At 43.9% G+C, this 16594-nt stretch overlaps 1 protein-coding gene across 1 annotated transcript in view; it reads right to left on the bottom strand.

The window, feature by feature from the left end:
- LOC147683289 (uncharacterized) overlaps window positions 1-16594 on the bottom strand; it is a 1765034-nt gene that overhangs the window by 505856 nt on the left and 1242584 nt on the right. The window contains exons 15-16 of the mRNA XM_086942513.1: window positions 7898-8018; window positions 6746-6878 (exon numbers count right to left, since the gene is read on the bottom strand). Coding sequence (XP_086798639.1) covers window positions 6746-6878; window positions 7898-8018 — 254 coding nt within the window. The remainder of the gene's footprint in view (window positions 1-6745; window positions 6879-7897; window positions 8019-16594) is intronic.

The following is a 16594-nucleotide window of genomic DNA, read 5'->3' as shown; positions in this document are numbered from 1 at the left end:
TGTCCAGAAATGCAGGGCCTCTTGACAAAGAGTCCACGTCCCCACCCCGCCCTGATTGCTACAGTATCACATGGCTGTGGAGTTGTCCGTGAACCCCTGCACTAGCCTTCCCTTGATGGAGGGTAGAAAGGCTATCAATGCCAGTCAGATCGCACAGAGCTCCCGCATGTTGATGTGGAGCCCGAATTCCGCCGAAGATCAGAGTCCTCTGATGTCCACCTCTCCCAGATGGTTGCCCCATCCTAGGAGTGATGCACCTGTCACTACTGTCAGATCTGTTTGGGAAAGGGAGAGGAGTCTGCCTCTGATCCATTTACGGTTGGTCAGCCACCACTGCAAATCATTTGCAGTTCCCTCCGAGATCTGGACCAAGTCGGAGTGAGTCCCTAATACTGCGCCCACTGGAACTTCAGGTCCCACTGCAGAGCCACGCATATGCAATCTGGGATGTGTCACCAGCAAGATGCCGGATGCCATGAGGCCCAGCAGCCTTAGAGTCAGTCTATTGAAAGCCAGGATAGTGGCTGAAACATCAGCATCATAGACTGAATATCCTGGACTCGCTGCTCACGAAGATAAGCCAGAAACTGGACTGCGCCCAAAAAAGTTCATATAGAAATGAGCATGTAAGAGAGAGTCAGGTGTGACTTTGGCACATTGATAGTGAACCCCAGGGATTGCAGAAGGTTTGTCGTAGTCTGGCAGTGGGAGCCAACAACCTGGGACGAGCTTGCCTTCAACAGCCAGTCATTGAGATAGGGGAAGACTGGCACCTCTGATGGGCTGCAACCACCGCCATCACCCGAGGGGGGCGGGTAAGGCCAAAGGGGAACACCATAAACCACAGATAGCGCCAGTGTGCCTGCAGGACGGTAATATGAAAATAGGCGTCCTACATATCTAACACACCCAAATCAGTCAGTCTCCTGCTTCCAGGGCAGATAAGAGTTGAGCTAGCGTGAGCATCCTGAATTTCTCCTGCTTGAGGAAGAAGTTGAGGGATCGGAGGTCTAGGATAGAAGAAGGATATTGTCCTTTTAAGAGGGGAAACAGCCTTTACAACGACTAATTGACAACGAAGGACCTGAACCACGGCTCCTTAACAACAACCTGAACCTGAATCATGAGTCTTTTAGCCACTAATGCATTTACAACTACCTCTGGTCAGTAGATGGCACTCTTGGACTGTATATGACAGATGTATTACTATTGATAAAATGGTGGATGGCCGTATTTTATATGGTTTTGTAGAGTAGATTTTTTTCTGTTTTTTTTAACAAAATAAGTTTAGGAAAATAGTGTTTATTATGTGAAAACGTCTTTGAATTTTGTTGTAAATGGTTGCAAGTGTATTTTTAAAGGTTTAGGGTGAGTATGGGTTTTTAGGTGGCACGGGTAATTTTAAGATTTAGGGTGGGTATGGGTTTTTGGAATTACAAGGGTAATTTTAGGATTTAAGTTGGTGGGCATGGTTTTTGGGTGGCAAGGGTAATTTTAAGATATAGGGTGGGTATGGGTTTCTGAGATTGCAAGGGTTTTTTTAGGGTATAGGGTGGGTGTGAGTTTTTTGGGTGGCAAGAGTAATTTTAGGGTGGGTATGGGATTTTGGGTGGCAAGGGTAATTTCAGGGTTGGTATGGGTTTTTGGGTGGCAAGGGTAATTTTAGGGTGGCTGTGGGTTTTTGGGTGGCAATGGTAATTTTAGGGTTTAGGTTAGTATGGGTTTTTGGGATTGCAAGGGTATTTTTAGGGTTTAGGATGGGTGTGGAGGGTTTGGGGGGAAAGGGAATTCTTAGGGTTTAGGGTGGGTATGGGTTTTTGAGTGGAAATGGGACTTTTTAGGTTTGGGGTAGAAAGTGATTTTATAACATTAATAGTGAGTATAGGGGTGTGTGTGTGTATATATACATTTACAACTATTATGCATCTACCCCATTAATGCATCTATGTTATAGTTAGGTATAAACCCATAAACCCATATATATATATATATATATATATATATATATATATATATATATATATATATATATATATATATATATATATATATATATATATATATAGTAGTTATAGTTAGGACCTAGTTACCTAACTAGTGGAGACCACCTACAACATTGATGCTAAGAAAATTCGCAACATGTCTGAGGATTCTAGAGATCATATATACATTCTGGGCCCGATTCACAGAACTAACTTAAGACAAAATCCTAAACTTACTACTTTTGGTATTCACAGAAGTTAGGATTTTGTCTTAAGTTTGTCTTAAGACAGACTTAAGACAGAATCCTAACTTAAGTCTGTCTTAAGACAAACTTAAGACAGAATCCTAACTTCTGTGAATGCCAAAAGTAGTAAGTTTAGGATTTTGTCTTAAGTTAGTTCTGTGAGTCGGGACCATAGTGTGGAAAGCATAAATGGATAAATCCATACTATTCAGAAAGTGCAAAATATAGCCAGCTTTAAAGTGCCAAGGTTTAGCAGCAAAAAGATGTCAATCATATAAATAAACCCCAAGATCCTGTCTTAAGTGAATAGGATAAAATATCAAATGAATGCTATGCTAAAAATAATGTCTCATAAATTGGAGTAAAAAATGGATCTGCTTATTATGTAATCCTCAGTATAAAGTATCCACAACACCATTTAAAAACAGTTCTCTTAAATCCTCACTGCAGTTAAAAATCCACATGTTCGCTAAAAACTGCAAAAGATAGAAAAATAGAAAACATGGTTAAAATTATGGGATAGCGGAAAAACTCCCTGGAATAAATACATAAAAAGCTGTATATGTACATAGCAAAAAAAACACCCGACCTATATCCAAGCTGTACACCCTAAAACCAGGTAAAGAGTGTATTCCTGATGGCTGCTGCCCCCAAAATGTGATGGAAAATACAGTTTACAGAAAGTTGTGGAGATCTTCTTGTGTATTGAATCCATTTGGCATTTTAGTATCTAGTGTTAAGATGTATTCAGACTCTAGCTGGCGTAGTTGTTTTTCTCTATTGCCCCCTCTTGGATGTTTAGGAACCGCATCAATAACAAAATATGACAGATCTTTCAAGTTATTGCTGTGAACTAGATTAAAATGATGGGCCACTGGATAATTGTGGTCTGTGTTCACTATAGCAAGCAAATGTTGTAAGATGCGGTTGAACACCTGCTACTTAGTGCTACCCACATACTTGAGGTGACAGGTACATTCAAGTATGTATACCGCAAAATCAGTGCGGCATGAGTAGCAACCCTTAATCTGGATAGGTGTAGAATCAAATGCATTGGTATAGTTGGTTTTGTTTATACCAAATTTGCAGGCCCTGCAACTGCTGCATTTGTAGAAACCATTTTTAAGGGAGAGCCAGGTGGTTGGTGGCTTCATGACTTCCGGGCTGGTTCTCAGCAAACTGTCCTGCATAGAAGGAGCCCTTCTAAATGTGATTGAGGGGGAATCAGGGAGTATCTGAGAAAGAGTCAAATCTGTTTTGACAATATGCCAATTCCTAAGGATAATATTCCTTATCTGTTGTTGCTGGTTACTATAAGTAGTTATGAGTCTTATAGTGTTGGAATCGGCTGGGTTCATATAGGTTTATACTTACCTGTAAAATAGATACATTAATGGGGTAAAGGCAATGGTGATAAAGGTATAGCAGTTGTAAAAAAATATTTGTCGTTAAAACTTTAGTGGTTTAGGAGTAGTTGTTTAGACTGTAGTTGTTCAAGTGGTAGTTGTTCCATCATACAACCTTTAGTGGACCAGAAAGCCGCCGGAATAGCAACCACAGCCTCTCTATGGCTCCCTTGGCCAAGAGAGCCATGACTTCCTCCAGGAATAAGGACAAATGATCCTCCATCATCCAGTCGTGAGATGGTGGCATGGAGAGAGGTGTATAATCTCAGTACAGGGGTTCTATAAGGAAGAATTATTACCTTCCACTGTACCACACCATACTGTCAGAACTCACAAAAAGGTGACCAGATGTTGCATCTACACTACTCATAATAAATGAGGAGGGCGCGGCTGGCGCGGGGAGTGTTGGCATCAGGATCAGTGCGGGGGAAAGTCCAGATGGTATGACCAGCATCAGTCTTGTTCCAGGACTGGATTACTGGGGGCCCACAGGACCAGCTAGTGCAGAACCAGATAGAGCCCCCTCTGATTATTGAGTCAGGCCACCCAAAAATGACGCATGATCTTATAAAACTCTTAGAGTTGCGGGTGGGTTGCTCTGGGTCCTGGAAAGTAGGAGAGACACAGAGTCAGCCAGACCCAGGCTCCAAACAACCATGTCTCAAGTGGCAATGCTCTCTCATCCCATTAGTCTATGGATGAAGAGACCTTTCACTACAAGCTCTTTTTCGTGTGCCTCTTACCCGAATGTCCCAAGGACTTGGAACAGGACGAAGAGCACTTGGAGTGGTTCTGTGAACAATCCCCGGACCTTCTCTGCGACCAGGACCTCAATTTCTGCGGCGTTGCATGCCGGGCTGCTAGCAGCTTTAGCAACCACTCCCTCAAAGTCTTCAGGGACAGGGCCCAGCAATCAGGGCACAACTTGTTGTTATGGTCATGCTCCAGGCACCAAAGATAGATGAGGTGCGGGTCTGTCACCGACATTGGTTGGTGACAGGTGCTGCACGGCTTAACGAACAAGTTACTTACCGTGAGTAACAACTTGTCTGGTAGAGAGAAGTTCTGTCCGCAAATTCCTTATGTTAGAGTTCTTCCCTGACGCCAGACTGGATCTGGAAATTTCTGTACAGCAGTAGCACTGCGCGTCATTAGTGGGCGTCAAGCGACTCCATGCCACTAAAGTAGAGCATTAGCTCTATGCCATAGAAACTAGAACGTGATCTAACCTTAATCCCACACACATGAACAAAAGTCAGGTGCCAAGAATGGTAACCCTTACTCCTGAATCAAAATAATAGCCCTTTGTTAGGGAATCTAAACCCTCCCTGAAAACAGAGCAGGAGAGGATTCTCCGAGCACACCCACAACAAGAGAGAGAAACATTGTAAGAAAAATACACCTCTACAATGCCGAACAAAATCATTGCAAAAAATAAAAGAAATAGCACAATACATTCCAGAGACCACTCTCAGATGGAGAAAACCCCTGTGGAGAGAAAAACACCCTCTGGGACTATGTAACTGAGAATAAGGGAGTAGATATGTATAGCAACAACCAGTTCAAGGTCAATCTAAAGTCTCAAGAAGGAGTGCAGCAACAGGAGCAGATATACACACCTCATGGACATACTTATAAATATACCTGTATATACATGATCAATATGTATAAAAATATGCACTCTTGTATGCAAGACTATCAGGATACCACAAGTATCATCATCCTCATCAGGAAGTGAAAAGCCGGTCTCCCTCGACAGGCTTTGAGACAAACCAGAGTAGGAACAAGATACACTCTAACAATAAAGGAATCCATTTAAAGGTAGATATAACTACCAACAATAATGGTAATATACCAAGGATGCAACCGCACAGAGTGAAAACTTTAACTATATAGATATTATCAATAAGCTGGATAACCAGCAATTTTAATACTATGTAAGAGCAGTGATGGAGTGTGAGGAACATCAACATCCCAGAACAACCATGACAATCAAGTTTAAGCAAACCTCACCACCTGACAAAGCTACCAAGAAGCAGTTATCCAAAAATATATTTTTTAAAACAGCAGTTGGAAAAACTCCTGCCATAAAGGGGAATAAGACCATCAGTAAGGTCTATACGGCTATAGTCGAAATAACATCCAACACATGAAAGGCCCTAACCAATGACTGATTTCAGGTAGCCAAACCTAACATTCTCGATAAGACATAAAGCATTACCGTCATAAAAGGAGAAAGTCTTATGAAACGGAAAGGTGGATAGCAGTGATAGAGCCACTACAAGGAATAAGGCCAGTAATGTCCCATCCTGCGACACGATGTACCCTTTAATAAAAAAGGGAATATCTCTAAAGGACAACCTCTCTATAACATCCCATAAAGAGGTTCCTTAAATACATCGAAAGACATGAACTATAACATTAAAGTAACACATTCCAGGGGAAATATTAGATGAAAATTAGCCACCAATCATCAACAATGAGGAGTAAGATGGTGACATCTATGAACAACCAGACATTAAGAAAATGCCCTTGTTGCAACAAGAATTGGTAAATAACAAATGCTTATGGAAAGCAAGAAATATAAAGCATTCCAGATATGAGAAGAAATTACATCCTCTCAGAGAGGAGGAAGAGAAACGGTGATGCCCTCCTTATGGGATGTTATAGGTTGTCCTTTAGAGATATTCCCTTTTTTATTAAAGGGTACATCGTGTCGCAGGATGGGACATTACTGGCCTTATTCCTTGTAGTGGCTCTATCACTGCTATCCACCTTTCACTTTGGACCTCCAGGGGCCAGCCGGTGTCTGTGAGAAACAGAATGATCCACAGAGGCCCTTCTTTTAGGCTTTGCCCAGGCCTCCAACAGAATATCATAAATAGCCTTACTAAAAGGAAGCACCAGCTCTACCAATTTGTTCCGATAAAATACTCCAAGTAATGGATCTATTGTTAATTCCACAGAGGGAAGCAATACCTCCAAAACAGCAAAACCCCGTCTGAATATATCCGCTAGAGAAGAGCTCACTTCTGTAACCAAACTAGGAGGCGGCAGAAGGCCTGAGGCCGGAGAAGGCTCCAACCCACTTGCTTCCCCATAGTCAACTAACCAACTTTCCATTACCCCCAACATCATATACCTCTGCAGGAAAAGCAGGAGGAAGGACAGATGGCTCCACCGACGCAGCATCCAGTGTCACAGCCAACTTGTCCTGGACCGAAGAGGTTTTGGTCTCCGTTAAACTTAGGATCAAAACTTAAGTTAAACTGAGACAAAAGGCTAACTTTACTACTCGTAAATGCCCTTTGTGAATATCAAAAGTTGTAAAGTTAGACTTTTGTCTCTGTTTACCTTTGTGAATTGGGCCCAATATCTTCAGTTGCCCTATTGGATTTTTTGACGTTTTAGTGTCACTTTATTACATGTTGCTATGTTTTTATTTAGTGGAGTTAGAATTTTATAGTGTTGCTGACTCTTTTAATATTTTGGTACCTCTAAATGCATTGCACATTTTCTTTAAGTTAAGCCTGTCTGCTCTTTTCGCCATACTTACCCGGGATTGAGCTCAGGTTTAAGTTACTGAAACCTTTGACTGGACTAACAAGTTAGAGACTTTGCTTCAGGTTGTTGACTTTCATCTGCCCCATTCAAGATAAAAAATGTTACACTCACCCTTTGTATTCCACAGGTTATTGGGACGTTTTAGATGTCTCTATCAGAGTGACAGTACACTGCAATATAGCCCTAATACTTCATGCAAGATAATCACCACATCTGCTGTGTTGTACAATATTGTGAAAGAAAGGGCCTGCCCACTGTGTCTCTGATTGAGATAACGATGAACCCACTCCTCTCCCAAACTGAGGCCAAATAAAGTTAGGGAATCAGAAGGAAGAATGTGGTGCACAATCATCAGTACCATTTGTAAGTTAAATATTTTAGATTGCTGTATCAAGTGAACTGCTCAATTAAACTGGTTTGGTGCTTTCCGAAAAATCAATGTTATTGTCAGGCATCCCTCAAAAATGTAAACTTTAAATATGCCTATCCTGACATATTTCCATTACTAAAATGAAATGAGGAAAAAAAATGGGAAAAAGAAGACTTAAAATAACAAAACATTTTAATACCATCACACATCATCCACTGCAAAATGGATCCTATTGTGGTGCCCATTAATTGGTTCACGTAAGACATTCTGCTAAGGCTTAAAATCCCTTCACTTTCTGTTGCAGGCATTTGCCCTTCACTTTCAGTTTACCTGGTCTGCATGATTTGAAGGGCAGTCTTCATCTGAACTAGGCCACTGGCAGCATTGCCACTATTGTGCCAACTCTCCACTTGTAAATTTAGTCTCAGTTTACGTTTGTGGATCGGGCCCACTGAATTTGACAAGATTTAAACAAAAATATCTGCAAAGTATGCTAAGTGCCAATGATGGTCTATGGTCACGGTAGACCTGAACCCAGGCGCAATTTCAGGCTGACTGGGATGCAGCATGGTTGAATACATCAACCAGGTTCACCCTGGTCAGAGATTTTACCTTGTGATGTGGTCTCTGAGCTGGAAGGTGAAATCCTTCAATGGGGAAAGGATGCAGGGTGTATCCGAGAAAGTCCTTTAGAAGTTGGACAGCTGTTGGACAAGGTCCGGCTGAAGCCATTGGTTTTTGGCAGGGAATATTCTGAGCATTATAATTCAAATTTGCGCACAGGAAAGTCCTTGAATTGGCCGGATACTGCTGCTGACGTAGTCTAGTCAAAATTTATACATTCAGGTTTCGGGCATGATTATGATCTTGGCAGTTGGGATACTAGGTCAAAAATATTACAAGTTCCATAGTTTATAATGGAATTGTAATTTGGCAGATGGGATATCCATCACGTTTGTGACTGAGTAACCTTGTCCACCAAGATCGTAATCAGGCCCTTAGTGTTTTTTCAGAGCACAGAATTCTCCAGCAGGATAAGGTTGCACGCTGTATCCATCAATGATTTCCACAAGGCCGGATACCTTCTCACTGAGGGCTCGCGGAAATAGATGTGCTGCAGCGAAGAAGCCCTAAGTGAGAGAAACCTGTTTCTTCAGCCAAGGAATGTCATGCATAAGGCGGACTGGCTTGGGTGGTTGGTCCCGGTTCGCGAGAGGTCTGGAAGAACATACATTTTCTAAGTCCAAGTATACATTTTTAGAAGTCCAGTTAGATACAGCCAAGGGTCTTAAGACCTCAAGAACTGCGCTAGGGGGTCATGACTCACTCCAGCAGAGGTCACCAGCAGGGTGCAGTCCAAGTCAAGTTGCTACTGGTCAGCTGACCACTTCAAGGAAAAGGCCTCTTGCACCTTTGTGTCCCTGTGGACACTTAGGAGGTCAGCCAACTAATCATTGGAGTCACACTATTTGCCCTTTGTCCAAGTGGGAGCAGGCCCAGCCCTTAAAGTCTCCTCACAAGTTTCAAAATACCAGATGCCATCCTTATTTTGTTGTTCCACATGTTCTGAACGAACAAGTTACTTTCCTTCGGTAACGCTTTTCTGGTGGATACAGTATCTGCCTGTGGATTCCTCACCTTTTGAAATACCCCCATGTGCAGCATTCTACGGAAACCTTTCTCCAGAGCTCTCCTACGTCGACGAGGACGTCACAATGGGACGGCTCCGCTTGCAACTCCACATGACGTCATAGGAGCCTTAAGAAGACCTCCTCGGGGGGCGTGGCTTGGACGGCGTTGGTGATGGCCGCCTAGCCTGTTCTCTACCGCGCAGGGGAGCGATCTTTCCGATTTTCGGGGGCGGAAAAACACCTCTTCACCCGAATGCACAGCGGAGCTGGGCTTTGGAACTCCTGAGGCACACTCGGTGCGAAGTTCGGCACTTAATATCGGCGGGACGTACCTCTTTGCCGACATGCTGCCACGCCACTGGAAGTGAGCCCGGAGCGCTGACAGCCTGCACGTCTCCTGGCGGGAAGCGGCGGATCTGAGAGCCGCACACGGAGGGAAGATGAGCCTTGAAGGAAGCGCCAATCGATGTATGGCTTGCAGTATGCGAAATCATTAAGCTTACCGGCGTGGTTCGTATTTACCGGTGACTCCGTGTGCCCGCCTGCCTGTCCCTAAGATTGCCGCCCGCCAGCTACCTTGCATGTAAAACTCTACAAGTGCGCTAATACCACTACTAATACCCAGCGGAATAATCTAATGGCACAGTGTCTCTGCCCTATGCCTTCCTGAAGGGTGCCCCTGATAGCGAGAGCGCACTTTCAGCGGCGATATAGCCGAAAATAGAGAGAACCTACCTTCACTGGCGCCTGACCCCAAGATGGCGACCCTGTTAAATTTTCCACCTTTTTTTCGGCGCGAAAACGGGAAAGTTAAGCAGTAATAGTGATCTGTGCACTTTAAGCAAATGGGAGGTTTGCTCAATCAGCCCTGCAGACCCAAGGTGGCATAGTCTAATAACACATTATCTCTTGGAGGCGCAGCCACAAATGGAGTTACAGCCACAAGCCGAGCTTGACATATGAACGTTAACCAGCATTAATCACTATATCATTTGAGTGCTGATAGCCTTCTACACGTTCCAATTGAAAGCCAAAGGTCCAGCGCAAGTGATCCAAACCTTATCTGAGCGCACCGACACCATCTGCTAGATCTCTGAGCTTTAAGTTCACAACATTGGGGTCTCTGTTCGACGACCTAACTCGACTAGCGCTTTGACATCCTTCAGGCCACCCTGTCCTTTGTCGCAAACTGGAAGGCCGTCGCAATAGCGTCCTCCACACACGAATCTCCTGCAAAATGACGGACAGGGATGAGAAGAAGAACAACAAAAAGGTAAAACCGGAACCCTCATTGTCGGACTCTCCTATTAAATCGAGGGCGGACGTCAGCAGTACCCTAGAGGTAATCCTGAAAAAACTGGCAGAGGTACACGACCTAGCAAAGTCAACCAAATCCAACACCGACTCTATGCAGCTGGAACTTACTGCAATTAGAGCTGACATGAGCTCTGTACACAAAAGCATAGATGAAGCGGAACAGAGAATTAGTGACTTAGAAGACAAATCCAATACTGAATCCACTTCCATACAGCAACTCCAGGGATCAACGGACCAACTCAGACGCCAGGTGGCGGAATTGGAGGACAGAAACAGAAGGGGCAACGTGCGCATTTTTGGAATCCCAGAAAATGCAGAGAAAGATGCGAATTCCTGCATAGACTTTCTAGAAGCTTGGATTCTGAAGATAACAGGGATTTCCTTCCACCATGAGTTTGAACTCGACAGAGCCCACAGAGTTCCCAGCTACATCCCTCACGGATACAGAGGCCCGCGTCCACTGATATGCAAACCACTGAGGTACCAACATACGGAAGCTATACTTCAATTCGCAAGACACAACCACAAAATTACTTGGGAAGGCCATAATATAACTTTCACCCAGGCCTACTCGAAAGACACACTCGAAGTCCGGAAAGGCTTCCTGGCCCTGAGAGAAAAACTTAGATCGAAAGGCATCCAGTACTCCTTTCGTTGGGCCGGCAAAATTCAGAATCATCATACAGGGCAAACCGAAATTCTTCACGGACCCCAATGCACTGACACATTTCATCGGAGACTCTCCACCGCAGAACATGGACTTGTCCAATGGCTCTTCAAACAAACGGAAGACCAACTCGCAAGAAAATATAAACTCGGGTTCTGATCATGGGTGAATCTAACATAACAATCTCAAGCCTCTAACTTGAAGTGCATAGTGTTCTCATTGTTCAGTATCTTCTACAGTAAATAGTTAGTCGAAATAATCTTCACCCTTGAGCAGCCGAACATTCTGCTGTCTCTTCCGTTTCAGTTTCTGTTGATGCTTTGATTCTGATTGACTCCGTCAGGTAAGACCGCTCAGTGTTCACACCGTGGTCACCTGTACATCCACCAATATCCTTATCAAGTCTTTTAGAATGGATCTCGCTTGATGCTCTCTAATCCGAAATCGGGGCGTATGCTCTGTTCCATCACTCTTAACACCATGATCATACCAGGGACTCAGTGTTTCTCAGAGACTATATATGTACCTGTAGAAAGTCCCCTCATGTCATCTTGTCTTCTGATTGCGCATACCTTTTGTTTACGCATGTCTTACACGTATGAATGTACACAGTATGCGTGGCTAAATGGTCATATTCAGATACCTTTCCCTCATTACTCTTATTGAATATGTTCTTAAACTTCACTGCTTAGTTAAGTTTTATGTTTACACGATTTATCAATGTATCAAACACTACTATATACTGCTTACTACATACAGCTATCGAATATTGTTAGTTACCTGTCCCCTGTTACATCCATCAGTCTAACCCCTTCCTGCGCCGCAGATGGATGGCAATGCCATCGCAGTTCCCAAGTTCTGTTGAGAGGGGAGGTGGGAGGGGGGAGGGAAGGAGAGGGTGGGAGGGAGGAGGGAGGGGGAAGGGGGTAAGGGGGGGGAAAGGGGGGGGGGAATCTGGGTTGTTTCAGCATACTTTTTCTATTTGTGGTTAATGCTCTTGCTCAACTATATGTCAGCAAAAGGACTGCTTTCCGATATTTCATGCGGGCTCTTGCAGAACACACGCAGTGATCTAACCTATCGTGCTACTAGCCTATCCACAGTAATAGCCTCCAGTACCATGTTCACTACAAACCCGAAATGCGTCTGCTCAATCAACACCATTGTAACAGCATTACACGCGAGACAGTACAGATCCAATGAAGCAGCTTACTCATTCATACTCATCATACACCCACCACCCTCTAACGTACTCTTCAACAATATAACGCCTGAACAAGAGCGACACCATAATAACCAATGACTCGTAATACATCTATCTCGGAGGGCCTTAACATTGTTTCCCTCAATGTCAAAGGTCTCAATGATCCGGTCAAGAGGAGAAAAGTTCTGGAATATCTGGCCAAATCCAAGGGTGACATCCTACTCCTGCAGGAGACTAAACTGTCAAAAGATGACGCTGTCTTTATAAACCAACATTGGATATCTCCCAATCTATGCTCTCCAGCAGTTAGCAAAAAAAGGGGGGTTCTCACACTAATAGCTAAGAAATCCAACATCTCCGTAGTTTCACACACTCACGATGATAACGGTCGCTTCGTCATGGCACACCTTCAGAGAAGCGAAGATCATATCCATGTCTTGAACGTATATGGCCCCAACAATGACGATCCAGAGTTTTGGGATTCACTAGCCCCGACCCTAGATTGTATTCCCCAGGGAGAACTACTAATTATGGGGGGCGATTTCAACCTGCCACTAGACCCAATCACCGATCGCCACTCGAATTGCGCCTACCACCCCACACGCTCACATACTAGTTTACACCGCCTATGCTCCAGATTCAGCTTACACGACTCATGGAGACTCCAACACCCTGACGGCCGAGATTACACCTTCTACTCACCTCCTCACAATTCCTACTTGAGGATAGATTATATCCTCATTAATAGCCCCTTCACTCACCTCATCGAAGAAATCAGTATTGCCCCTAAACTGATTTCCGACCACTCAAGCATACAGACCAAACTAGTGGGTTCCAGTTCCATTCTCCCCCCTAAAAGATGGAGATTCAATGACAAAATATTTTCTGAGCCAGAAAACAAACGAAAGATCGAGGAGGCCATCCTAGACTACCTCAAACATAATGACACCCCTGACTCAGACATAGCGAATGTTTGGGAGGCACTCAAAGCCACTTTGAGAGGAGTAATAATAGGCATCCGAGCTCAAACTAACAAAAAATTAAACAAAGACTTGTCCACTCTGGAAGACAACATCAAAAAGCTGGAAACCGCCCATATAGCAGATCTCCAAAACTCGATGATTTTAAACGACCTCACCAAACTCAAATATGAATACAACTCGATACTCAGCAGAAGGGCAGGGGTCTGGGTTAATAAGTTTAAGGCTCTAAGAACGTGTGAGGGCAACAAAGCTGGGAAGATCTTAGCGTCATATCTAAAACATAAAAATAAGCAATTCAACATTGCCTCAGTTAAAGATAGCAACAATGCCATCCAAACAAAGCAGAATCTAATTCTTAATACATTTAAATCATTTTACCAAGACTTGTACAAAAATAACCTAGACTTTGACTCGGAAGAGTGTAACAGGTACCTAACCTCACTGGGTCTTCCTAAACTCAACGATACTGACAAGGACACACTGAACTCTCCGATTACCCTACAGGAAGTATCAGCGTCCATTAAAACGCTTAAATGTAAGAAAGCACCGGGTCCTGACGGGTTCTCAGCCAGCTTCTATAAAGAACTCACAAACTCCCTGAGCCCAACTCTCCTAAAACTATTCCAATCCTTTAGCGTAACAAAAGGTATTACCAATTCAATGAGTGAAGCTACCATCATAGTCATACCCAAGGAAGGTAAGGACCCTCTGCTAACCAAAAATTACAGGCCAATCTCCCTAATTAACTTAGATTGCAAAATTTATGCAAAGATCCTCGCCACACGTCTAAATTTACAACTCCCAAGGCTAATCAGTACATCACAAGTAGGCTTCATGAAACAGCGCATGTCTAACGATAATACGAGGATCCTCTGTCACGTCATTGAAAAAGCCAGAATGCTCGCAGCCCCGGCTGTAGCCATTACCCTCGACGCAGAGAAGGCGTTTGACAGAGTCTCCTGGTATTTCCTCAAGTGCTGCATGTCCGCCTTTAACCTGGGAGAAACTTTCACTGATTTGGTTATGGCCCTATACCGTTCACCTTCCGCACGCATTGCTATAAATGGTTCATTGTCGGACCCCTTTCCCTTAGAACAAGGGACAAGACAGGGCTGCCCCCTCTCCCCCTCACTTTTCCTCCTGGCAATGGAACCCCTAATTGCACATATAAAAAAAAATGAAAACATCAAAATTGTGAAATTCGGAGATAAGTGCGTCAAACTTGCCGCCTATGCGGACGATATCCTGATTGTAACGGAATCACCAGAATCTTCCATCACTGCACTAATGACCACCATAGATAGTTACTCTTCCCATTCAGGATACAAACTCAACCGGGATAAATCTGAGGTCAAACCACTCAATATTTTAACCACCAAAGAGGTGCTGGGAGACTCAGGGCTATGTTGGCAACCAGAGTTTGTGAAATACCTAGGTATCGAGTTTGGTGACTCCCTCTTGGAGACCCTCCATCGAAATGAAAAAATCACTTTAAATAAAATCAAGACACAACTAGAGGGGTGGTCCCCCCGTTTCATTACTTGGTGGGGCAGGGTGGAAACCATCAAGATGATGATTTCACCTCTAGTTAATTACCTCATATCTATGCTCCCACTAACCCTCACACCAAACTTCTATCACAAATTAGACATGGCCATCTCTAATTTCCTATGGAAAGGGAAAAGGGCAAGAATCAGCATAAAAAAACTTCGCTTAGACAAATCCGCGGGAGGGGTCAATTTGCCAGACTTTAAAAGATATGAGGCCGCTTTCCTAGCCAAACAAGGAGCCCACTGGCTCGCTCCCTCACCTGAATACACCCCAGTATGGCTAGAAATTGAGGAGGAAATTCTAGACGGTATCTCCCCTAGCGCGGCCCTCTCATCTAACCTGAACAAGCTGTCCCACTCTAAATCAATATTTCATAACACAAAATCTGCTCTCCTAAAGTTTGATAGAATCCTAGAAAACAACATACGGGGCTCACGATGGGAATCCCTTTGGGACAACCGTAACATTCTGTACAAGGGCAAGCCCATGCACAACGAGACATGGATCAAAAAAGGCATACTGTTCCCACACCAGCTGTACGCGGGGGCATACCCTATTCCCTTCAGCGACCTACAAATCAAATACGATCTTGCACCAATTGAATTCTATAACTTCCTAAACGTAAAAACGGCTTTGTCCAAAACCAAACTCTCCCCGACACCACCCTCACTCCCGCCATACCTTGCCAGACTAAACAGACTAGGACACCAGGTGTCCTTTCTCTATAAACTCAGCCGTCCCCAACAATCTGGCCTTACTGCCCCAATTACACAATTCTGGAGTAACCTTTCATCCAAGCCAATCACAGACTCAGATTGGACCAACGCATAGATATCCTGCACGAGACACAAAATCAGCCCTACACTATCACAGACAAAATACTGGCTCTTACACAAAGCCTTCTGGACCCCTGCGTGATTATTTGCACACAACCTCTCCCCAGATGCCTTTTGCTGGAACTGCAAACGCGCGGAGGGCATCTTGTCACACATCATCCTAGAATGCGACTGCGTGGCGCAATTCTGGGAGAAGATATTCGACTTGATCTCAAAGCTATTCCACATCTCACCGGTAAAAGAGCTCCCTTACCTAGTTTTCGGGTTCACCCAAGACCCATCCCTTGATGCAGATGATAGGGCATTACTTGACCTCCTCCTCTCGGCGGCGGTTAAGACAGTCCTCAGCAACTGGAAGGATACCAGCAAGGCCAACTACGCAGGGTGGCTGAATTGGATAATCAGCTTACGTGGAGCAGACAATATTACACTCCTTCAGACACCGTGGCGCCCTCCCACGAGAAATCTATGGTCGACGCTTGATAACTACTTCACGACACGTAAGCCACCTTAGACTGGCCCACACACCGTCCACGACCCACCAACATATGCTCCCTGACTGCCTTCATTGCACTACTAGCTACCATAGATAATTGTCCTTAATGAATGAGTAAAACGCTGTTGAAATACAATGTCTGTTGCTGAATTGTTGTTGAGTATGTGATACGTGCTCTACTGTTCTAGGCTAGATGCCAGCCATGTACTTTTGTACTGACATTTACTATGATGTATTGTAGAGTACAGTAATTTTGATTTGTAAATTTATGTCTTATATTACGCTAATGGATTTGCTTTTTATATGTCTATGCTGAAACATCCAATAAAAAACTTTTGAAAT

Source organism: Lissotriton vulgaris, chromosome 11, assembly GCF_964263255.1.
Source record: "Lissotriton vulgaris chromosome 11, aLisVul1.2, whole genome shotgun sequence".
Taxonomy (NCBI): Eukaryota; Metazoa; Chordata; class Amphibia; order Caudata; family Salamandridae; genus Lissotriton; species Lissotriton vulgaris.
Note: the sequence above shows the minus strand (reverse complement) of the source record. Positions and strands in the feature narration are given on the sequence as shown.